General features: G+C 39.1%; 1 protein-coding gene across 1 annotated transcript in view; it reads right to left on the bottom strand.

The window, feature by feature from the left end:
• Window positions 1-3724: 3724 nt before the first annotated feature.
• The window catches only part of LOC127628442 (translocating chain-associated membrane protein 1-like), a 38008-nt gene continuing 15367 nt past the window's right edge, over window positions 3725-26365 (bottom strand). The window contains exons 6-11 of the mRNA XM_052105183.1: window positions 25683-25767; window positions 25506-25576; window positions 24732-24836; window positions 13267-13410; window positions 11033-11190; window positions 3725-8260 (exon numbers count right to left, since the gene is read on the bottom strand). Coding sequence (XP_051961143.1) covers window positions 8187-8260; window positions 11033-11190; window positions 13267-13410; window positions 24732-24836; window positions 25506-25576; window positions 25683-25767 — 637 coding nt within the window. The 3' untranslated portion in view covers window positions 3725-8186. The remainder of the gene's footprint in view (window positions 8261-11032; window positions 11191-13266; window positions 13411-24731; window positions 24837-25505; window positions 25577-25682; window positions 25768-26365) is intronic.

Here is a 26365-nt window from a genome sequence, read left to right on the forward strand (position 1 = left end):
ACTGACTTGTTGCAAAGGTGGCATCCTATTACAGTACCACATTCGAATTCAGTGAGCTCTTTAGAATGACCCATTCCTTTACAAATGTTTGTAAAGGCAGACTGAACGAAACACCTGAATTCAATGATTAAGAGGTGTGGCCCAATACCTTTGTCCATATAATGTATGTTTCCAATTGAGCAATCAACAACAGATGAAATATTCTAGAATAAGTCTTATGGACTGATGAAAAGAATGTATAGTCCCTACCAGATGGGTTTAATAGTCTTCAAATATCTGCAAGACCAAGATTTTTACACATGCTGTGAAGCATCAATGTTGTTCTAGGGGGCTTACACACTTCTGCTTCACTATGATCAAGGTCCATCAAAAAAGTCTCCTGATATTATATCATGAGGGGTGCCAGTGGCTTGCAACATCCCTTCAAGATCTATAACAAAGCTCTGATCATCAACGTTAGGTGCATAAATATTAGCCAAAATCAAACTTTGCCACTGAATTTCTGTTGAAACAATAATTACTCTTCCTAATTTATCATTAATCTGTTTGAGACATTTGAATTGTAGATGTTTACTTATCAGTGTAATGACTCTCCTGTTCTTATTTGAGCCAGCATTAAAGAAAAAATGTCCACCCCATATCTTACCAAATTTTTCAGCTTCCTGAGGGGAACACTACATCATATTTCTTAGGTTTATGAAAATAAATAACCATTCTTCTTTTTATGGGGTGCCCCAACCCATTCACATTCCACATGGAAAGAGACAATCCAATCATATTTATATTTGACATTTTGACATATTAGAAAAAAATTGATTGTGTCAAAAACAACATTATAATGACCACATTCCAACATTAGAGCAACAAACAAACCCCGAACAGAAAAAATAAAAATGTGTGCATTAACCCTGTGCACAACAGCGCCGACTGGCGTCCATGCCTCTAAACACAAACAGTCCATGTATGCCTACAAGAGACAACTTTGCAGTTGGATCGCTCAAGTCTGGTGTTTGTATGCAAAATTAGTTAGACAAAATTACACAATCTCAAAAAAAGCGGGAAAAAAACCAAAAAAGTTTAAATAAAACTTTTATTTAATTGCCTTCACAAGCTCCAGCTGCTAATGGAACCGGCACACACACACACACACACACACAAAGACACAAAAAGGGGGACGTTCAATTCCTCAGGCAGTCAAATGAATGTTCAGTAAGCTGGTCAATTCAGTTGTTACAGGAATGCAACACATGCCCTAATCACTCCAATGTCCTGCAAGATATATTCCACAAAACAAACTCCAGCTGATAGAAGGCATAAGCACCAAGAATGTGCAGATTCATCCACAACACAGTCCAGAGGGAGTGTTATTCCACAAAACAAACTCCAGCTGCTAGGCGGAACCAGCACAAAAAGAAACATAAAAAGGCACTCACTTTCCTCGGACAGTAAAGTGAATGTTCATTGAGTTGGTCCACTAGGCAGCAACATGAAAATCACCAAATGGCTTACTCAATCGATTGTCTTTATGAAGGACACAGCTTGCTGTGGCATGTAAATATTTTGCAGCTCTCCTTAGTATCTATTCTCAGTTTGGCCAGGAACATCAGTGCAAAAGCGACCTTCCGTAAGAGTTTCTTGTATTCCTTGAATCGATCACGTTTCTCTCTTGTCGAATTCAATAAGTCTAGGGAAAATAAAATGCTGTGGTAATTCCAAGAAATCTTTCATTTCTCCTCACCTCACGTAACACAAGATCTTTATTGGATGATCAGAAATTTGGCCAGAATTGATTGGGGCCTGTCTCCGTCAGCGGATCTCCGAGCCGGAACTCTGTGAGCTCACTCGATTTCCAGCTTAATGCCTGTTATATCGAGTAAACTCGGGAAGAGCCCATCTAGGAATTTTACTATATCTTGGCTATTCTCAAGAATTCCAACAATTCGGACGTTGTTTTGACGATTCTCCAAGTCCTCCAGTTTTTCCAAGACAAGCTTTAAATATAACGTATTACTAATTCCCTCTCCGATGACTCCAGATAATCGATCTGTTTTTCGACGTCCAACAAACTTGTAACCATCTCAGTGAATTTTATCTCCATGGAAGTGATCGATCGACGTATTACAGAAAGATCCTCCAAGTCCACAACAACCTTCATTAGCATTGCCGACACATTCATCAATTCATGCCGGATTTCTTTCAGTTCACCATCCGAACTGAGTTCGGGGCTTTCGGCCTGTTTCTCAGGGGAATCAGCCTGAGCACGTAAGTGTCTTTTAATATCTCCAGAGTCCAAGGATTTTTAATTCTTTGACATGTAAGCCCGTTTATCGGTCCAATGGCGGTCTCCAATAATACGGGTGAAGGTCTCTGCGCGTTACTGTCTTTCTTGTTACGCAACACAACAAGATTAAATGAAATACATTTTCTCTTATGTATTACCTCGTTATTTCATCTGACTCCATAAATGAAAAAGGTTTTAATGATATCTGAGCATCATTAAAAGTGAGCGAATGTTTGATTATTCCTTTTAACTCCATTAATTATATTTTACCCGTTCAGATTAGGAAACTATGTTGGGAGGGGGGGGGGGGGCTTTAAAATGTTTTTTTTGCAATTACGTTCGTTGGTGCAAATATTAAACACATCAGCTTTAATACATTTTATAACATAAAAAAAATTAAAGGATAGTTCACCCAAAAACGAAAGTTCTGTCATTACTCACTCTCATGATATCCCAGGTGTGTATGACTTTCTTCTGCAGAACACGTTTGAAGAAAAATAGAAAAATATCCCCCATAGATCCTTAAAATGCAGGTGGATGATGATTTCTCTTTTGAAGCTCCAACAATCACAGACAGTCAGCATAAATATCATACATATGACTCTAGTGGTTACATTTTTGACTTCTAAAGTGACAAGATCACTTTTGGTGTGAAAAATTAAATATTGAAGTACTTTTTAAGCTTCACGAGAATGTGGAGATAATGCGGTCTCTTGTGTGACGTATTCGCATTGCCATGATGCAGATGTAATCTCACGTTCTCCTCTCTGTTGAGACATCCAGGATAAGCACACTAACCAAAAGTGATCGTATCACTTTAGAAGACATTAATTTAACCGCTGGAGTCATATTAATGCTGACTGTCTGTGATTTTTGGAACTTCAAAAGAGAAATCTCCATTCACTTGCATTTTAAGGACCTACTGAGCAAAGATACATTTTTCTATTTTTCTTCAAATGTGTTCTGGTGAAGAGAGAAAGTCATACACCTGGGATATGATGAGAGGGTCCATAATGGGAGAATTTTCGTTTGAGTGTGAACTAACCCTTTAATATCAATCAAATGGTGTTTTAGTATTGATGCACAGCTCATAAAAAATGTGACTGGAGAAACCTCAGAAAACTCAAACCTGGCTGTGATATATAAAGTATAAAATCCTCCCATGACAAAGTTTAACTGTTGGGACAGGACCACCAACCATAAAATGACTTCAATACTGTGCAACAGCTATAAAATAGTTGGAAGCATGTAAATAGTGAAAAGAGCCATTTCTATTTCTACTGAAATGTTAACCGATTTTATTTTGTTCTAAATAATTTATTTGTATTATTTAAAACTGGATTTATTATTTCCCTGTGCAGTTTGCAGTCTTTTAGAAAATTCAATGTGGCCATCAGGTGGTGCATTGCTGTATTATGAACAAAAATGCTCACACTAGGGTTAAGAAAAAGGTTTAATTAAAAGGACAAACATACAAAAAGCATTACACAGACTTGCATAAATAAATATATTAACATTGTATATAAAAAACATCTGAACAAAAGGTAAGCATACATGTACAATACAAAAGAATGGTGGAAAATAATTTAATTTGTTTTGTGTATCAGTTCTGATATTTGAGAAGGCTTTGTTGAATCTTTTAATTTCACAAATATCTGAATGTAAATGCTGATCAGACTCCAAATATCATTGTAAAAACTGATGTAGTTAGTGAATTTAACAAAGTATTTTATATATTCACACACACACACACACACACACACACACACACACACACGTTTGAGTGTCTTTAAAGAGGAAACAAATGGGAAGGTGTAAAAAGGTTTTCATTTTCACTTTTTTATACTTCAAGGTTCCATACCTAAAAATGAAAACAAAGACTAATAATCCAGATTTAAGTTTAAATTACTCTTTCACCAGAATTAAATAATACACCACTACAAATTGAAGATGTATCCCACAAGCTTTTTTTTTTTTTTTTAATGGTGCTGATCATTTAATAATTTATAGTCCCACTTAACAACACACAACATGGTAGAAAGTTTCCCCCACACAGTATAAAAATAATAAACCAATAATAGCAGGAAAATATTTATATGGTCTAAATAATGTTAATCTTTTAACAGTTTTTCCAACACTATAAAAATAGTTAAAAAAATCTCATATTCAGTAGTGAATTACTCATATAACCTATCTAAACATTTTCTTTTTGTCTTTAGTTTGCCGAACTTCATATAAGATTCATAATAAGATTCTTCTGTAAATGTTTCATTGAAAAAAAATCCTGAGCCAAGTGTGGCAGGAATGAACATTAACTCTAGTTTGTTCCAGTTTGATAAAACCATTCATTTGAGGAAAAAAAAAAGAATGTCATCTCTACGTAAACATGGACGATTTTACTATTAGCTGAGGGAGAGAGTTGTTCATTCAAATGGCAAACATTTGGCAGAAGAACCAGCACCAACTTGAATCTCAGGAATCAGCTTTGCAATAAAACCAAAGCATTACGTTTTAAAATACATTTAAAATGGAAGATGTATCCGTAAGGGCATATGGAGTCATTTTCATAATTTCAAAACATTTCATGTACTTCCATCACTAAACAGCAATTAGCTACAGATACTTTTAAAACCCTGAATTGAGAGCGACCAAGAGGGTGAATCTCACAAAACCTGCCACAAACATTTCCAGGCCATATTTCAAGTAAACAAATAACAAAGAAGCAATTAAGAATTTTTGCAGTGTGACATTTTTCATGAAAATGTATGACTGTAATGAGAATCTAATGTTTGGAAAAAAACAAAAAACAAACAAAAAAACACCTTTAGCGCAAATTTGTAGAAATATATTTCATTATCCAAGTATTTGTATATAACGGAAGTACTTGTTGTACTGCCTTTGAATTTATGCTTATCTAAATAAAACATAGCATTATAGTATTTTTTCTGTAATACGTTAAATTATTGTGAGAATGTTTTTTAAATAAAAATCTCATTACCGCAGTGGGAAAATATTATGAAAATATTTAAGCACTGCCTTCAAATTCATGCTTATTTAAATAATAATTATCAATAAATCATTGCATTAATGTATTTTTTATTTAATACTGTAAACAACTATCTAAATTTTTTTTTAAATATTCTTTAATTTTTCTTTTGATTTCTTGTGTGACCTAAAATATGTCCTAGACATGTTTTTGTGAGTTGGAGCATTACATTATTTCAGTTACTATTAAAACTGAAAACTTTGCTCCAAAACGACTCTGCTTCAAATTGGGGTTCTTCTTGTTGTTCCAAATGTACAGAACATAAGCAAACAATTAATTTGGATTTACCCAGCACTGCAATCAGATTTAGGCACTGGACCCTGAAACTGTACCGATAATAGAGTACAACATCTATTATATACAGGCAATACCAAAAGCACTGGGAGAGAGCAACAAGTCTCTTTCATACAATTTGGCAACTGATACGAACCATAAAAGACAGGCTTTACGAAATGATAGAAATTGGCAGTTTTGGTCTTGCTGACAAATGAAACTTAAAACCTGAACATTTTAAATGGACTCCATGCCTATGGTTTTATTTCTGCTATTATGCAACAAACCATACAGTGAAAGGATTCCTTCACAGATTGCAACAAGCACACATGTACACGGGCAATTCAACAAGGCAAAAGGAATATAAAAATGAATCTCTCATCATTCACAGGTGAATAAACTTGTAACAGAGACAGAAAGAAATCAACAGTGCTTTAACTGAGATAAAATGAAAACAGTAGAAGCTGCAGTCTAAGAACACTTGAACAATTTGACTGGTTTCATGTAAACTGCATACACTGCAGCGGCCCATCCATGCTGACAGACACAGACAGGCATGGACATCAGAAGTATAGATGATACATAACCAAGAGCAAACAAAGAAAGAATGTGTAGTAAAAACAGCTTGTTCCATTATTTTTCCACATAGGAACAGCTTTTCAGAGTTTCCTAAACATCTCTATAACTGTCAGAAACAGCAAACACTCCATATAAATGCACACTATTGCTCTCCTCAGTTGAAAACTTCTGCAGATTTTTTGCTAGTTTGAAAGTTTTCTCTTCTTCTTAAAGTTTTTTTTGTGTGTGACTAAAATGCAGGCTTCTTTTGCATGAAAGATACAATTGTGTACCAGTACACAATAATTAGCTCCAGTGCTCATCACAGATTTACAACTGAAACGAACAGTGATATCACCATCAATGCTTATGGATTATATCAATAAAAACATAAGCACCAAACTTGGCCACTTAGGCTGTTTAATGGTCCTCTGTTAGCACGTGAATCCTTTTGGGAGTAAAAATGCGAAAAAAGGCAAATCAGACTTTAAGAAATTCATCATGGATAGCACCATCCAGGCCTGCAGGGGGAGCCCTTATACAACCAAATCTACTGTGATCACTGTTGCTAAAGAAAATATTTTCCTCAAATGCAAACATCTAAATGACGACCCTAAATTAAGTTGTCCAAAATTCAGTTGTCATTCAAGCATGCATGGGGATAAAAAATGATTTTGCCAAAAGATTCTCCTCAAACAGCATTCAAACGCAATCGAACACCAAAACAAGAACCTAAAATCAAGTTATCGGCGTCATCCAAACCTGAAGAGGGAGCACTTGCCCAATTAGCTTGACAGTAACAACTGTCGGTAAACTAGGACGCCAAAAGATTATCCTCAAACAACCATAAAATGAGACCCTAAAATCATCTCTGCTTCATCCAATCCTGCAGGGGGAGCCCACACAACCAGCAAAATCTTAGACCATTGTCACCACAATCACATAAAAAGATTTGCCTCAAGCAGCATTAAGATGCAATCGAACACCAAATAAAAGACATAAATCAAGTTGTCAGCATCATCCAAACCGGTCTTTATGAAATTAGCACTACCTTTTTCATTGTCGATAAAAACTATGCTGCCAAAAATGCTCCTCAAACAGCATTAGAAGGCAAACATTGAAATAAGACCCTTCACCTCTACATAGACCATTATCACTACAGTTGAATAAAGATGCTCCTTCAAATGCAATTAAACACAAAAACAAGACACTAAATTAAATTGTTAATCCAAACACAATCCAGGCATAATCCAATCCTGTAGTGGGCGTCCTCGTCCATTTAGCTCTATCACGACCAGTCACTAAAAAAATATGCCGGCAAAAAATTATCCTTGATTCAAACAAAACCATACCTTAAAATCTTTGTTCTAACTCTCAATTTCTTAAAGTAAAATTACACCGCTGAGGTAATTCAAAAGATACATAAAAACAATATGTATAGCAGTTTCTAGCTGCCTTTCGCCACTTCAGCTTCTTGTGTTGATGTAATAGTTCTCACAGAACTTCATAGTAGTTTAAAGGACTGAGGGCCAAAAGGTTATCAATTAAAAAGGACACTTTTCCAATGCTTCCATCCACACTAAGTGTTTCATACGAAGCATGGTAAAAATGCCGGATGGGGTGTAATAAGCATAAGGGCCAAGTCTTCAGGGGATAAATGTTTCATTTTTCACTCAATGAGTGATTGCGGGATGCCCATGTATCTATCATAAAATGCAGTGCAACATTCACTTTAGAGCAATGATTTCTTTGAAGCATTCGCTGCAAATCATAAAAGATTCTGAAAACTCCTCATTCTTATTAGAAGGCCAAGAGCAAATGGACAGGTTGAACATATATCTATAGTGTTATTTTAAAATACAAATCGGAAAAATAAAATGTAAATAAAAAAAAAGAAAATAGAAAATGAAAAGTTGAACCATCCCGTACAACAAAGATCTTTAATTTTTTTGTATCTGTGGATCGGTTTCATTAAGTTCAGAGCTGAAACAGAGTATTACATTTTGGGCACCTGCTGTCTCTTTGCTTTTATGGTGCTTTTGATTTTCTTGCTCTTGGTGATGTCTTGTCATCTGGTTTCATGACTCCATTGACTGAGCCCCCTGTCAATAAGAAAAGCTTTATTAAAGTTGTCTTTAACACATTTTTCTTTAGTGGAACAATTGCAAAAACAATTTGAACAAGGCCTGTCTGAATGAGGCACGATGCGTTTAAAAGCTAACCTTTTGCCATTCCCAGTCATGACCGCAACATGGTATACTGTCGATCGCTTGGTTTCTATAGAGTGCAACTGTTAGGTTCTAGAAATAAAAATCCCATTCATTTTCTCATTTCTCATTCATTTTGAACAATAATTTAGAAACCTTTAAAGCAGACGTACTATGAGCTCCAAGTTTGTTAATTAAGATCCTTGGCATTTTTGGGGATTTCCGCCTGGATTTGGCCTACCCAAATTAAAAAGCTTCCCATTCCCACATACTTTGGCCTAAATACACAGTTTTGGTGTCATTTTACAGGAAACCCTTTGAAGTTGCATAAAACACTGCTAAAAATTTAAAAAAAAAAAAATATATGTTATCTGAACAGTAATAACCCTCCTAAAAAAAGAGGCGCTTTTTGATTTTTTTTATATAAATTCATTTTTGAAAGTGTATAACTCAAGCCCTGTAAACCCTAGCAGCAAGCAGACAGTTTTGGCTGTTTCCACTAGATGTCAGCAAATACCTGAAAAAGGAATTTTGTCTGTATCATGTTTTATTTAATATCTATTTCAATTTATTTGAAGGGAGGAATATTACCTTTTTTGGTGTACTTTCCGCCTACCCAAATCTAAAGTCTCCCCATACCCATATACAGTGCTATAAATGCAAAATCCCAGTGTAATTTTACAGAAAACCCTTTGTCATTACATAAAACACTGTTGAAAGTGGTAAATATGCGCTCAGGTGTCTGGTGAGACGCGTCTGTGTGTTTTGCGCACGTAACCTACCTAGTGATCACTTCACAGTCAGGATGCAATATCACAGCCCCTGATTGGTCTATTTGATCTTGAGAGACATTGCCGGAAAGCGGAGGGTCTAAGCTTTACGACAATATATGCTTTATCCGGATCGGATGTTTACATATTTTCCTGGATTGTTGAATATCATATAACATTACTTTGTGGTGTTTCTGCACTCGCGTGACATATCAAGGGATTACTTGGGCACACAACCACAGAAAACACTGAAAAACGGCTCATTTTGCAGAGAATAACCTAAGGTAAAGGATTATGTAGCATTTGTGGCTAACTGTGCTGTCTAGTCGCGAGTAGCACGGCAAATATTCAATAATTTCACTTGTATGTTTACAAATGTTGATTGTATACCTCATGATTCATTCGAAGTGTATTAGATATGTGATTATACCTCAATAAAAAGACTTATTGGAACTTCTTACTGGCAATGAGAGCTTTCATTTGATACATGGTTTGTACATGTGCGTCATATTTGAGCGATATGAGAAATATGCGTATTCAAAAACGCACATAATTATGACACGACTTTTGATGGGTGGAACTATGTAATTTATTGTAAATAAGTTACTTAGTGTAAAACAAATGCCAAAGTGATGCATATCTCAAGAAAGTAGACATTCTAAGCTTTCAAATGGTACCAGATATGAGCTCATAACTCCTCCGCATACATTTAAAATTGGAAGTACATTATTACTGACGTAATTTTAAATCCCGGATCCGGGATCGTGGATTTTAGGTTCATGAAATCCCAAAACACATTTTTTTACATGTGAACCGATGTTATGGTATGCAAGTTTGAACATCACTGAAAAAAATTATAGCACTCATATCTGTTGTTATTCTTTCATTTTATTGAGCCTTTTCGTTCTTCTGGTTTCAAAACAAAAGTTTAGGTATATGCATAAACGCCAGAGATATGATTGGTAAGACAGCAAGTATTTAAGTTTTCCCACTTTTTGATGAGAAGGAATGTTTCTATCCAATCTCAGTGCTGCCTCATGCATGAGCTGGCATTACAGCAGAGAACTCAAACCATCATGGACTTAACAGCTTTTCCACAGACTTCAACAGCACTCGGGGAACAGACATGAGTGGACTTTTAGACTAAAACGTGGTCTATATGATCAAAGTCACTCCATAAAACACACTGCATGCTATCACCGGACCAGCGTGAGTGTTTCTTGGCTACAGTTGTGCCCCAAAACATGATGGTACATTAATATAACATATTATATATAATTTACATTACATTCATGATGTTAGCCAGAGGGGAACTGGCCCCCACAGTGAGTCTGGTTTCTCCCAAGGTTATTTTTCTCCATTAATCTACATCTTATGGAGTTTTGTGTTCCTTGCCACAGTCGCCTACAGCTTGCTCACTGGGGTTATTAATACAATTATCATTTAATTATTTTTAAACACTATTAAAAATCGTATTTTATCTAAATTACACAATGATGATTAATCGACTTTATAGACATTACAGTTTTATTGTCTGTTAATGCTGATATTCTGTAAAGCTGCTTTGAAACGATGTGTGTTGTGAAAGGCGCTATACAAATAAAATTGACTTGACTTGAATTATAGTAATTTTATTTCTTTTTTAATCAAATTAATCACATTGAATTAACACGCAAGTATGTCATGACCCCTTTAAATCAAAAGTTTGTAATGTTTTGATTCACCTCAGAGCTGGGTGGTTTGGTTCATGCCTTACAACTAAATAAATGGGAAAAGTATTTGTGATTGTGTCACGTCACACAACAGTTTTGGGTCTTGTTGCATAGCATCTAGTTAGAATACAATTAAACTGATTTACTTTTAAATGCCAAAACAAAGACTTTCTGAAGAGGCTCACCCCGAGAGTCCTTCTTGCTGGGTCTGCTTTTTGGGCTGATGGCTTTCTTCTTGCTGGCCTGGATTTGAGTTTGTTCTCTCCACTTCTTCAGCTGGAAGTTGATGAATTTCCACATCATCCAGGCCTGGGTCAGGCAGATAGCTGATAGACAAGTCATCCTGAGAGAGGAGGGCCCAGGAATCACAAATATTACTATTTAGTATTTGTCTAAGTGGGGATGTCAAAAGTACAGCTTCTTCGGTACCAAGTCAGGACTAAAATAAAGATTTAATGATCCTTGGTTACTAACAAATATCCTTAGTAACCATCACCACCACTGCTGAACATGTCTGCTTTCTATACAGTTAATCCTCCTTTCTAACCTCTCTGTACTGGGCATCACTGGAGCTGCACTTCACAGGTTTGCGTTGTACCTCACTAAAAAGATTCTTCAAGGTATCCTGAAGGGAACAAGTGTTTTAAGTCACATCAGCGAACCACTGGGATGCCTCAGTGTTCAGTGCTCAGCCCTCTTACTTTCTCAATATACATTCATGTACACATATTTTCCTACCACTTGTTTGGTGGTGACATGCAGCTCTAACTTCTGCACACAAAAACAACAGAGTGCAACAGAACGTTCTGTTGCACTCTGTTGTTTTTGTAATTTTAAGATTTGAGAACATATAAAGGCTAAACCTTTAGATTTGTTTATTTGAATTTATTTGAAATGGAATGCACTTTATTTATAGGAATAGTTCACACTAAAAATATTTACTCACCCTCATGCCATCCCAGAAAGAAAGTGTGACTTACTTTCTTCAGCGGAAGACAAATTAAGATTTTTAGAATATTTTCTCAGCTCTTTTGGTGCATACAAATCAAGTGAATGGGTACCAAAATTTTGAAGCTTTCTGAAGTCAGCATAAAAGAAATCCATATGACTCCAGTGGTTAAATCCATGTCTTCAGAAGTGATCTGATAGGTGTGGGTAAGAAACAGATAAATATTTAAGTAACATTTTTACTATAAATTCCTCACTGCTCAGTCAATGTCCCCTTTAACTTTCACATTAGTGTTTTGGTGATTCACATTCTTCTTGGATACGCCTCCTGGGCAGGGAGAAGAATTTCTAGCAAACATGTACTTACATATTGATCTGTGTCTCACTCAGACCAATAATTTCACTACTGAAGACATGGATTTAACCACTGGAGTCTTTTAGATTACTTTTATGAAGCCTTTGTGATTTTTGGAGCAGCAAATTTTGGCACCCATTCACTTGCATTGTAATGACCTACAGAGCTGAAATATTCTTCTAAACATTTTCATTTGTGTTCTGCAGAAGAAAGTCAGTCATTCACATCTGATGGCATGAGGGCAAATAAATTATGAGAACATTTTCATTTTTGGGTGAACTATTCCTTTAAGAGCCAGGTATGTTCTTTGCAATAAAGTAACATGGGACTATTTGGTTTTGATTTATTCATGGCAACCTCGTGGACTTGAGACAACATAATTTTAAAATCCATTGACCAGTGATGTGGATGCAAATATAACTAACTTTAATAGAATTTAAGTGAACATAGTTTCACAGCCCTGTTGACAGCCCAAATGGGAATGGTGTTTGATTACCAGCTTGACTTGACCGACCACACCATAGCAACAACATAGAGCACAGTGAGGCATACACATTCAAAACCAGAAATAATATATGATATAAGAAGAAGAAGAAGAAGAAGAAGAAGAAGAAGAAGAAGAAGAAGAAGAAGAAGAAGAAGAAGAAGAAGAAGAAGAAGAAGAAGAAGAAGAAGAAGAAGAAGAAGAAGAAGAAGAAGAAGAAGAAGAAGAAGAAGAAGAAGAAGAAGAAGAAGAAGAAGAAGAAGAAGAAGAATAGAGATACTAAGAGTTCAGGTATTGAAGTCAGTATTGGGAGAGAAATGTGGTATTGATTCTGCAATCATTAACACACTTTCTATAGTCAAACAATATCTACACAATTCAAAAGGTTTAGGTTTATTAGCATAACTGTACTGTATACACTACAATATTGCCAAAGATAAGAATCCATGTCACACTTACACCTCTGTACTATGCTCTTATTTTTCTTACAAAGTTTGGAAGTCTGTTTGACACTCTCTTAAGGATGAATTGCTGGTATTGCAGAATTCCTCATTTGTAAGTGGCTTTAGGCTTCTGCTAAACATATACAATCATAACGCAACCACAAATGTGAGTGTTCCAGGCTGGCCTACCTGAAGGTAAGCACGTTAAAGTTTCCTTCAGCTAAGGAGAATCCTTGATTATCTGTGCGGGACAGGCCGAAACCGAACGTCAGAACAGAGATGGTGAGTGTCAGGAGACGAGTGATGACAAACAGAAGAGCCCACAGCGTGAACCTGATAGAGAAACACAAGGCAATTTACTCATCACCTCAAAAATGGTCTCTGAAGAGGATGTGCAAGAGAGTGAGGAGATGAACTGGGCTAAATAAGAATTCATTATAAGAAAAATTTGAAAAACACTCACACAGAGTGGAATACACTATATGGCCATAAGTATGTGGACACCACCTTCTAATGAACAGATTTGGCTATTTCAGTGAGGAGAAATATTGATGCTAAAGATTACAGCAACATTCTAGACAATTGTGTACTTCAACTAACCTTTGAGGCAGCAGTTTGTAGAGGCCCTTTTCTGTTCCAGCACAGCGTCTGTACACTTGGTCACTTTACGTGTTTTTACTGATGGGAATTAAGTTTATTTAATTGGACAGCATTCCATTTACACTTGGCCACATCAATGTGTCTCTGGCAAATGGAAATAAATCCAGAGTTCAATTAATGTGCTTTTGCAAATAAAACCGAATTCACTCCCGTGATTTTGCAAAAGCATGGCAACAAATTTAAAAGAAGTGATTTATTATTTGAATACAAGTGGCTTTGTGTTTGTGGGTGTGCACTGTATTTTTAATCTCTGGGCTTGTTGTAAGTAAGATGTGTCTATGTGCGTCAGCTGTGCACATAATGACAATGATTAGTATCAATTTCTTCAGCGATCTGCATCAAATAAATGAAGAAAAAAGTCATCTCTCCTTCAAACATTTCAGCAGCCATTTCTTAATTTGCTAAAAATAAAACTTGAATATTCAACACAACCAGTAAATAAAAGTAACATCAAATAGAAAGAAGTTACATATTGAAAAATCATCACTATATAGTTACAATTTTGGAAAAGTCTGACCATGTTAATTACTTACCTTAGTGAATGTTGTCAACTTGAACAGGTGGGCTATAAATAAGTGGTTCAGTCCTGACTTGTTCAATTGTAAATTTTGTAACTTTTGATAGGTAATTAAAATCCAACATGTTGACATGTTTTTTTTTTTTAGGGAGGACCTACCGGGGGTTATGCTGTTTCCAGCCGCACTGAAACAGTGTTCATCTAGTCAACGAAATTACTGCCAAAAATGTTTTTTTCCCTCCCGTCAATGAAAACGAGATTGTTAAACAAATTTAATAAAAGCATAATGTTGATGAAAATGACAAGAAAAAAATAACACTGCAAGATATGCACCAACAATGTTTTCTAAGAAAAATAGGTTTACTACCCTTTTTGACCAATGAATTTCTCTGACTTTTTCAGGCTTTTTTACAAAATGTTACACTTGACAAAAATCACTTTAACAACGGTTTTGACTAAATAATTGATTCAAAAGAACAATTCTAACAAATGTCCCATCACTATGGCTTGATAGCAAGTTTTACGCTACACAAGAGCAATATCTAGCTAATAAAATATAACCCGAAAACAAAAAATTATAATCTCACAATAGAAATTTCTACGTCTTTTGAGATTATTATTATACGTCTCTGATATTTCCAGGTTTTCCATGACTGTGGGAACCCTGAAAAACCTTGTTGAATAAAACCTTATTTATTCAAATGACCCAGTCATAGTGATTGTCCCATCTGAGCTGCATGAGTTTAAAGAGCTGAGCGCCGGTTAACTGAAGCAAGCTAGCTGGTTAATCACCCTGCTCCAATGCATCCAATTTATATCTATACATATCTATATACATATCGATCGATATCTCTCTCTCTCTCGAGAGAGAGATATAGATAGACAGAGATATATATCTCTATCTATCTATCACGGTTTAGACTCCAATCAAGTTGTAGAAACATCAAGGATTGTCAGTGGAAACAGGATGCACATGAGCTTAATTTTGAGTATCACGGCAAAGGCTGTGAATACTTATGTACAAGTGATTTCGTTTTTATTTTTAATAAATTTGCAAAGATTTCAAACAAACTTCTTTCAACTTGTCATTATTGGGGTATTGTTTGTAGAATAGGGAATGAGGTTTTGCCCCAAGTGAAGGAGTTCAAGTACCTCGGGGTCTTGTTCACGACTGAGGGGACAATGGAGCGGGAGGTTTGCCGGAGAATCGGGGCAGCGGGGGCGGTATTGCATTCGCTCTATCGCACCGTTGTCACGAAAAGAGAGCTGAGCCGAAAGGCAAAGCTCTCGATCTACCGGTCAATTTTGTTCCTACCCTCACCTATGGTCATGAAGGTTGGGTCATGACCGAAAGAACTAGGTCGCGAGTACAAGCGGCCGAAATGGGCTTCCTCAGAAGGGTGGCGGGCTTCTCCCTTAGAGACAGGGTGAGGAGCTCAGTCATCCGTGAGGAGCTCGGAGTAGAGCCGCTGCTCCTTTGCGTCGAAAGGAGTCAGTTGAGGTGGTTTGGGCATCAGGTAAGTATGCCCCCTGGCCGCCTCCCTAGGGAGCTGTTTCAGGCACGTCCAGCTGGGAGGCCTCGGGGAAGACCCAGGATTAGGTGGAGAGATTACATCTCCACACTGGCCTGGGAACGCCTCGGGGTCCACCAGTCAGAGCTGGTTAATGTGGCTCGGGATAGGGAAGTTTGGGGCCCCCTGCTGGAGCAGCTGCCCCCACGACCCGACTTTGGATAAGCGGTTGAAGATGGATGGATGGATGTTTGTAGAATTTTGAGGAAAATAATGAATTTAATCCATTTTGGTATAAGACAGTAACATAACAAAATGTGGAAAAAGTGAAGCGCTGTGAATACTTTCCGGATGCACTGTATATCGTCACCTTCCTAAAATAATGTCCCAAGTCATTTTTTCTGGTTTTTCAGAAATTTTACAAGAGGTGGCCAGCATCATGTGGAGATGATTTAGGCAAAAAAAAAAAAAAAAAAAAAAAATCACTTAGGACATTATACTATTTTATGAAGGTGACACATTTTATGAAGGTGACACACACAGCTCTGGAAAAAATTATGAATGATCAGTTTCTCTGGATTTACTATTTATAGGCATGTGTTTGCATAAAATGAACATTTTTGTTAACATTAGTTAACATTAACTAACAATGAACAATACTTATTAACAATTTATTAATCTTAGTTAAATGTTAAGTTCAACATATAGTGATACATTTTTGAAATCCAAAGTTGTATTTGTTAACATTAATGAACTTAACTAACAATGAACAATTACATTTTTATTAACTAACATTAAATAAATATTGTTAATTGTTTATTCATGATCCCTATCGCATTAACTAATGTTAACAAAGGGAACCTTATTGTAAAGTGTTACAGACAATATTGTTATTTGAAATTTGGGAGAAATGTTGTCAGTACTTTATAGAATAAAAATTTTAATTTTACTCAAACACATAACTATAAATAGTAAATCCAGAGAAAATTATAATTTTGCAGTGGTCTCTTTATTTTTTCCAGAGCTTTATATATACAAACAGTATACATTTAATCAATATCACATGAACAAGAGTGCTATATGACCCTACATCATCGATTCAGCCGAGGGTAATCACAAAAGTGCTGATTTAGGGTCATATAGCACGATTGCGATATTGCTTATTTAAAATATTATATTTTTATTATATATATCTCAGCTAAATCCACAACATAAACACAACATACAACCAAAGTCTTTCTAGCAAGTCAGTACACTGTCAGCTTCGTGAGGCAATTTCTAGTCATGACTGTGCAGCTCTTATCTACTTGAATGGAGAAAGACCAAAATCTCAAAAACGGTTGGTCAAGATTACAATCAAAGAACATCAATTTCAAATCAGCAATAAAATCTGACAATATTGTGTAAGAGTGCATGGGAAGTACGGCTTCTGATAAAATAATAAAAAAAAATTAACTGCTCACTGCAAAAATGTGTTCCCTTCCGAGGGAACTCGCACTGCGTCGTTGAAAACGACTCTTTGGGGAACGCTCCTTAGCGTGCACCTCTGAATTATGAATGAAACTATTCCAATCTTGATTGGTGTTGCGTCATGACGTAACATGTGACGGCATAACCGGATGCATAAAAGTGACGCCGGTACACACACACATTAGCTTTCGCTCTTCAGCAAGCGCTCTGTGTTGAAATTGTTTGTCTTATTTGGTGTTGTTTGTCTGATTTAAAAATATTATGGCCACCGAACAGTTCAAGAAGTGCGTGCACCCCTGCCCTCGTTTCATTACGGGTAGGGACACGCACGCTTTATGTGTGAACTGTTTGGGAGCGCAGCACTGCACTAGGTAGCTCTCGAGGGATCTGCCTGTGAAAGTTGTGAAGCACTACCCATGAGAGTGCTGCGCTCCGGTTGGCGTGCTTTGATGAGCACGGTCAGGCTCGCGTTCCCCACCGTTTTGGTCCAGCGTCTGTTGAGGCAGCGTGGCGATTGAGATCGCGGGGTTCGCAGCGGGATTTTGCAGATGAGAATGAGACTGCTGCGGCACTTTCTCATTCTTCGTTTGAGGATCCGAGCCTACTGTGAGTGGTGCAGAAGCCCACGTCGCGGCTTCTTCTGCCCATGATCAGGTCCCGATGCTTGAGCTCACTGCTTCCGAGGAAGTGGATATGCTCAGCATCGATCGCGGACGACCGTGAGCCAAGCACGCCAGTTTTTGGCCAAGCTTATGAGGAGCTGATTGAGGTTGTGACGCGTGCGTGGCCAGACTGAATATCAGCTGGCCACAAAATGAGCAGGGAACGCAAGTTGAAAGCAAATTAGGCGTGCGTTTCCTGCGGCACAGATCACAACCTCAGCGCCGGGGTTTGCCGTTTTTCCCGACCTCCACAAAGATATCTAAAAGCGAGATCGTGGGGTAAACCGCATTCGTCCCGTATCTCCAGCCCCAGTGTTTGATTACAGGCGATGTTTTGGGGGCACGGGATATGGGCTAAAACCCGCGCTGCCTAGTAAGCCCTGCAGAGATACATCTGCTTTAATAAGTAGGGCTTACATGGCGGCACACAATCGGTGTTGGTTTCCGCCCGTCTCTGACGCGTCGGGCCACATCAATTTCCAGCGAGCGCACACCGTGCCGTTAGGTGTCAAAAAAAAAATACAAATATAAAAAACAACAAGCATCAATTGTGGTCACAAGAACCGTATCGACTAAATCCTGCCGGTCTCTCGCTTCAGGAAGTCGGGAACAGTGCTCGAACACCAGACCAGCCTCGAGGCTGGTCCCTTAGTTGAAGCTTCGGAAAGAGGTCCTACCGAGGTGGTAGAACCTCGGAGGGCTGTCCCCAGCTGCAGAGCAACCGCGGTTGCTCTCGCAGCGGAGTCCTCAGGAAATCGGGTGTCGGTTCCGCCGTCTCTGACACTCGGGCCACATCAATTTCAAGCGAACGCACACCGTGCCGTTCGTGTCAAAAAATAAAAAACAAGCATCAATGGTGGTCACAGACACCGTATCGACTAAATCCTGCCGGTCTTTCGCTTCAGGAAGTCGGGAACAGTGCTCGAAAAACACCCGAGACCAGCCTCGAGAGGCTGGTTCCCTTAGTAGATTTTGTAGAGGCATGGAATCATCTTCCCAACATATCTGCATGGGTCCTGCATATAATAAAATCAGGGTACAGACTGCAGTTCGGGCACCGCCCCCCCCCAAATTCTCTGGGGTGGTGCAGACTACAGTGGTTCCGGAGCAGGCTCAGGTGATGGAACAAGAAGTGCAATCTCTGCTGCTGAAGGCCATAGAACGTGTTCCTCATTCAGACAGGGAGTCCGGTCTTTACAGCCGGTACATTATAGTTCCAAAAAAGGATGGGGGGTTGAGATCTCAGAGTTTTAAACCGGCCTTTGAGGAGGTTCAGGTTCAAAATGCTTACCATTCCTGTCATCGTGAGTCAGATCAGATCCGAGGACTGGTTTGTCACGATAGATCTAAAAGACGCCTATTTTCATGTACCCATCCTTCCATGTCACAGGAGGTTCCTGAGGTTTGCTTTCGGGGGCGAAGCTTACCAATATCGGGTTCTTCCGTTCGGCCTAGCACTCTCTCCCCGCACATTCACCAAATGTATGGATGCAGCTCCTGCTCCTCTGAAACTTCAGGGCATCCGCATACTGAATTATATCGATGACTGGCTCATTCTGGCCCAGTCTCGAGAAATGGCGATTCGGCATCGAGATGTAGATCCTTGGCCATATTCGAAGTTTGGGGTTGAGACTCAACACAAAAAGAGTGTGTTACAACCATCCCAGTGCACAACGTTTCTGGGTGTTGTGTGGGACTTCGGTTATGATGCAGGCACGCATGTCTCCTGCACGTATCGAGTCCGTTCTGGCGATGGTGTCTGGGTTAAAGCTAGGCCAGGCCATCACTGTAAAGCAGTTTCAAAGACTGCTGGGCCTCATGGCAGCGGCATCCAACATTATACCTTTGGGCCTTCTACACATGAGGCCCCTCCAGTGGTGGTTGAAAGCCAAGGGGTTTTCCCCCAAGGGGAATCCATTTCGTATAATCAGAGTAACGCGCAGGTGCCTTCGTTCTCTGCTAATATGGAAGAAACCTTGGTTCCTGTCCCTAGGGCCAGTGTTGGGAGCGTCATGTGGCCGGAAAACCGTTTCGACAGACGCCTCCCTCACTGGCTGGGGCGCGGTCATGGACGGCCGCTTTGTCAGGGGTCTGTGGCAGGACCATCATCATTCTTGGCACATAAACTGTCTAGAGATGTTGGCTGTGTTCAGGGCTCTGAGGAGCTTCCTTCCAATCATCTAAGGTTACCATATCCTAGTACGTTCGGACAATACATAAGTGGTAGCTTATCTGAACCAACAAGGGGGACTCAGATCGCGCCCTCTGTGCAGACTGGCGCATCAGATAATTCTTTGGTCCCAAGGGAAAATACTGTCTATCAGAGCAATGTATGTTCCGGGGGTTCAGAATCAGGGAGCAGACATCCTGTCGAGGCAGGGGCTGAGGCCCGGGGAATGGAGACTTAATCCAGAGGTGGTGAAGTCGATAGGGGACAAATTTGGACCATCGGAAGTGGATCTATCGGGATGTCATCTATCTCGAGGGACGTCCCACTGTCCACTTTGGTTCTCCCTCTCACATCCAGCCCAACTGGGGTTGGATGCCATGGTACAGGCCTGGCCGAGGCCTTGCCTGTACGCATTTGCCCCGATCGCTCTGCTCCCGGGAGTCCTGGAAAGGGTCTGCCAAGAGGGCATCAGTCTACTTCTGGTTGCCCCGATGTGGCCGGCCCGAGTATGGTTCTCAGACATAATTTCACTCCTGATAGCTCCGCCACGGCAGATTCCTCTGAGGAGGGATCTGTTGTCTCAGGCAGGGGGCACAGTTTTCCACCCTCGTCCAGAGCTGTGGAAACTGTGGGTCTGGCCCCTGAGGGGGTTCAGTACCTAAATGCTGGTCTATCAGCGGGGGTGGTTGAAACCATACTTAGCTCTAGGGCTCCGCCTACTAGGAGATTATATGGCCTCAAGTGGAATGTGTTCTCCACTTGGTGTAGAGAACATGAATTAGATCCAGTTAACTGCCCGGTGGCTTCAGTTCTGGAGTTTCTTCAAAATCGTTTCTCTCGTGGTCTCTCCCTTCCACACTTAAGGTGTGCGTGGCTGCCATTTCGACTTTCCATGCACCACTGAGTGATGGGCCTCTGGGGAGGCACCAGCTGGTCATTCGTTTTCTCCGTGGTACATGGAGGATGAGACCGACAACCAGGTCCAGGGTTCCTGCCTGGGACCTGGCGGTGGTTCTCGAAGGGTTATCCCTGGCCCCCTTCGGACCCCTTCAGTCGGCTTAGCCCAAGGACCTGGCGTTCAAGATGGCTTTTCTCTTAGCTATTACCTCTCTAAAGAGGGTGGGAGATCTTCAAGCCCTGGCAGTAACACCAGCTTGCTTGGAGTTTGCCCCTGGCGGAGTTAAAGCCATTCTGCACCCGAGACCTGGCTATGTGCCTAAGGTGCCTTCTAACACGGCACGGTCTATGGTCCTGCAGGCTTTTCATCCTCCACCTCATGTGTCGGCAGAAGAAGAGAGGCTCCATTTGCTCTGCCCTGTCAGAGCTTTGGGCATTTACCTCGAGAGGTCCTCTTCTTGAAGGAGGTCGGACCAACTGTTAGTGTGTTTTGGGTCACCTAAGAAGGGGCTCCCTGCCTCGAAACAAACCATTAGTAATTGGATTGTTCAGGCTATTATCTCGGCCTACAAGGTGCGTAATTTGCCTTCACCTTTGGCCATAAGGGCTCATTCAACTAGAGGCATGGCGTCCTCTAGGGCTCTCTTATCGGGAGTGCCCCTCCAGGAGATCTGTGAGGCAGCCGGTTGGGCTACCCGCATACTTTCATCAGGTTTTATAGTCTGCACCTCCTAGTCGACTGGCGCGTGTGCTCGTCCTAGTTGAGTGCCTGAGTTCAGTTTCACTCTAGGGCAGGCCTTTTTCGGTCGCGTGGCCTAGTGGGCATTCATTCCCCAAAGAGTCGTTTTCAACGTCGCAGTCGCGAGTTCCCTCGGAAGGAGCGTCTCGGGTTATGACTATAACCCTTGTTCCCTGAGAAGGAACGAGACACTGCGTCGTCCTGCCACGCCCTCAATGCCTGAGAGCGGCTTGCTTCATCGCTAGGCTAATGTGTGTGTGTACCGGCGTCACTTTTATGCATCCGGTTATGCCGTCACGTTACGTCATGACGCAACACCAATCAAGATTGGAATAGTTTCATTCATAATTCAGAGGCGCACGCTAAGGAGCGTTCCCCAAAGAGTCGTTTTCAACGACGCAGTGTCTCGTTCCCTTCTCAGGGAACAAGGGTTATAGTCATAACCCGAGACGTTTTCTAGACAAGTATTTTTGACTTGTTTTCTTGTAAAATTATAAAAACATTATTAAAATGTGATTTATTTTCAAGCAAAATGGCATATTATGGCAAGATATTATATCTTGTTTTAAGAAAAATCTGACAAAATCAAGTGACTTAAACAAGAAAAAAATCTGCCAATGGGGTAAGAAAAATACACTTGTTTTCCCTTTGAATTAGGTTTATTTTTCTTACCACATTGGCAAACAGTTTTTTCTTGTTTTAAGCATTATCTTACTAGATTCAGTTAGATTTCTCTCAAAACAAAACTTAAAACAAGACAAAAATACTTGTCTTGAAAATATTTTTTTGCAGTGAGAATGACAAGACGATACGTTTTACAAACAATTACATACTGCTGTTTGTGCATTTCAATATTTTCGAATTAAAGTGCCGACGCACTGAATCCGCGATTCAATGGATTCATCTGTCTATGACAGATACCTGTACCATTCAAATCCATGGCATAAAAGCTCTGGCCTGATTAGACGCGAGGCTCTAAACACATAATTTCTGGTCCCGTCCGGATGCTGTGCTTCTCTGAGAGTCTACGAGAGCTTCATGCGCACTATTTGCATTGGACAGGCACTATTGGACACTATTTGTATTGATTGAAGGCACAATGTCCAAAAGACACTCAGATGCAGATCCAGTGCAAATAGCTCACATGAAGCTCCCATAGACTGAAATGACGAGGCTGTGAGGGGTAGACGTACCATATCTTCAATGGGCTGTTCTGCAGTTGAAAGTGTTTTTGGATCATTCCGTGGACAAAGCATTGAAATAAATACACTGCCTGGCCCAAAAAAAATGGTTCAGAGTGGTTCAGGGAGCAAGATAAATCATTTTAACACATGAATTGTCCACCAGAGAGTCCTGACCTTAACCCCATTGAAAGTCTTTGGGATGTGCTGGAGAAGACTAACTAACGGCAGTCCAACGAAATATTAGAGTATGCACATTTTTTCTTTTTTGTGGCCAGGCAGTGTATCTTTCAAGAACATTCAGTTGACAAAAAACTCCAAACAACACGAGTTGTGGAAAATCAGATGTGATCTAGGAGCTTTATAATGTTCATGCCATTGAAGAGATGCTGTCCCTCATAGACTCATTTTCATTCCCGTTAAGAATCAAAAATGCACTACTGTGAATAAGGTCTACATGGACTGATAGCCCAATATTTTGTCCCGCCTGTAAGCCTGGCTTCTCTATATGATGATTGGTACAGCTATTAAATGGACATGACTTTAAAGGGGTCATGACATGGTTTTTTTATTGTATTATTATGTTCACTTAGGTGCAATTATAGTATTAATATATTTTTTTTTTAAGAAAAACTTTTAAAATCTAGTGATTTATGACCTTTTCCCACCCTGTTTCTCATCCTCTGATTCAAACAGTCTGTTTTGGGGGCGTTTTCCATTTAAGACTTCAGTGTTAACGCCCACTGTTATGATTGGCTAACGTCAGTGCCTATGTATCAATTATTGACGCTCCCAGCCAGAACAAAATGCAAGTAAACTAAGTAAAAACACTGTGATTATTCATAATGAATGAAATTGCGCTTTAAAAAGTAGTTTAAAGTTTAAAATAGATTACTTACAGTTTGCGTCGTCTTTGTTCCCAGAATAGTCGGCACGGACTTATCTTTGAGCAACAGTTTTCTGGCAAAGCCAGCATCATATTGAGATTTGTTCTCAAAACAGTCATACTTAAAATGTACAGAACAAACGCTTAAGTTAACACTGCCGTGACTGGGACGTCCGCAAAAAATAAACTGCATCCATTTTTCCCTGACGTCTGGATCTTTCGGCAGCTTATTCAGAGTTTTTGTTTGACCACAGCCAGGAACAGCACATCTGTGTGGCATCATAATTTTTTCTGTTCACAAGTAGTCTCTGTCAGAGCTCGCTGTCCATCGACTGAACACTTGTGAGGCGCACGGCGATACGAAATGAGCGTAGTTGTCTTGCGCTTAAAGCGTAGTTATCTTGTTATATTGTTATCTAGTTATATTGTGCTGGAGGCGGTCATATGCAAACGCTGTTACGTCACTTCTAACCGACACGTCACTTCTAACCATGAATCCAGAACGAGCTGTATTTTGAGCTTGATTAAATAAATGATTCGTTTAGAATGGGGAGGACGTCTTAAAATATTAAACTTGCAGGACGTTTTAATGATACAAAGACCTCTTATATACCAAAAGATCAAGGCAAATTTGGTTTCTCATGTCATGACCCCTTTAAAATAAGCTGTCAAGAGCAGCATTCGGTGGCACGGAAATACAGGAGTAGTTATAATGCAACATTTCAGTTTTTATTATCAGATCTGTTGCCTATTTTGCTGCAAAAAACGTATGCCACTGTTTGAGAAGCAGTCTGAGCATTTTTTGTATCCACATTGCAGATACCAAAAACAATAGTCTGTTTCCCCAGCTTCGATAAGCACCAGCCGCCACTGATATGGGTGTGGTGTTCTGATGTCCAAATACTTTTGGCCATGTAGTGTATATGCAGAATGAATTGGGCTTTAGACTGGAAGAACAAACCCCTTCTGCTTGTTTTCATCACTGAAGTAGAAGAGTCGTGAGGCGTGAAACAGCAGCTCCACTAGGTAATGTGGCACCAGAAGGACTAGACCCAGACGGTGGAGACTAAGAGAAAACAAGCACTGCAACATGAGTTAGGGTCATATAATTCATACGTACATGTCCATAAAAGTATTCCTCATTTTAGTCATTGTTGCTGCACTTATTTGCCAAATATTAAATGATAAAAACTGTGAAGGAATCATATATTGTGGTATACTAACTAAAGTTTCAGACGTATGGTCAATTCTTGCTATCAAACGTTTAAAGTTACAATTAAACAAGCAGTTTTATTTATTTATTTTCATTTAGCCAGTTCTGAGACCACTACCAAAAATACTTCAGTCCTATATTTTTCTTGCTTTATACAAAATGATTAATTGCAAATTATAATATAATCTTAATTTAAGTGAAAAGTTAAACTGAAAAATTAATGTGTATTCGAGAATTCCTTTCTAGCAAATCACCCTTTTGCTATAATGACCGCATTCACTGAAAAATACCAGAGAGTACACAATCAAATTTCAGAATTTAAATACAGGTAACGTTTTCTTTTTTACACAATATAGACCCAATTTACAGAAAAATATTTGCAAAAACATTTGATTAATTAACTGACAATCTGTCTGAAGATTTTGGTAATCATCTTATAATCTCAAAATACGAGCAGATTAATTGGCCTTCCTCATTTATTGGTCAAATATTTTACCCTGAAACAAAAAATAAAATACTCACTTGAGAACGTATGCACCAGCGATGTGAAAGGTATAAAGGCAAATGTAGTACAGTTGACGTGGAATATCTTCCTAAAATCAAGAAATCTTGTTTTTAATTAGATTTAAAACATCTCAAGAATCATATAGTATTAAACAATAAATCTTTTTATTTAAAAAACATGCATGTTAGCATTACCTTTCGTACTTTCTGAAAATAAAGTTCAGGAAGAGCATGGAACCAGTAAGCAATCTGACAGATATAGAAAAACTTCACCTGGAAACTGGACAGAGACAGGAGTGTTGTCAATCAGTATAGCTTGGTGCAAATGTGTTGTGAAAAATATTTTAAAAGCCCAGTGCAAGTAGTAAAATGTACAATTTGTTCCTGTGTAATCTGATCACACGCAGTCAGTAAGGATGCACTGAAATGTCAGCCCCCCCAAATAAATGCCATATTCGGATTTCGCCAAAAGTGAAAAAGAACAAATGTTTTGGTTGAAAATTTTAACAGAAATGGTTTCTTTGAAATCCGACGACAGAAACATTAACATGGTGAAAAAGGAGAGTTCATGTGAAATTATCCTAGATTAATTTAAATGTAACTTAGTGATAGTTCACCCAAAAATGTTAATTCTCTTATAATTTACCCTCATGTCATCCCAGTTGTGTATGATTTTCTATCTTCTGTAGAACACAAATGACGATTTTTGGAAGAATATTTCAGGGTGGGTGATCCCATTTTTTTCATAAAAATGGCATTTTGTTTTTATTTAGTACTGCCCCACACATCCTCGCATATAGTCCACATGACAAAATAGAACTGAATAGACACACATTTACATTTATTCATTTGGCAGACGCTTTTATCCAAAGTGACTT

Source organism: Xyrauchen texanus, chromosome 35 (genome assembly GCF_025860055.1).
Source record: "Xyrauchen texanus isolate HMW12.3.18 chromosome 35, RBS_HiC_50CHRs, whole genome shotgun sequence".
Classification (NCBI taxonomy): Eukaryota; Metazoa; Chordata; class Actinopteri; order Cypriniformes; family Catostomidae; genus Xyrauchen; species Xyrauchen texanus.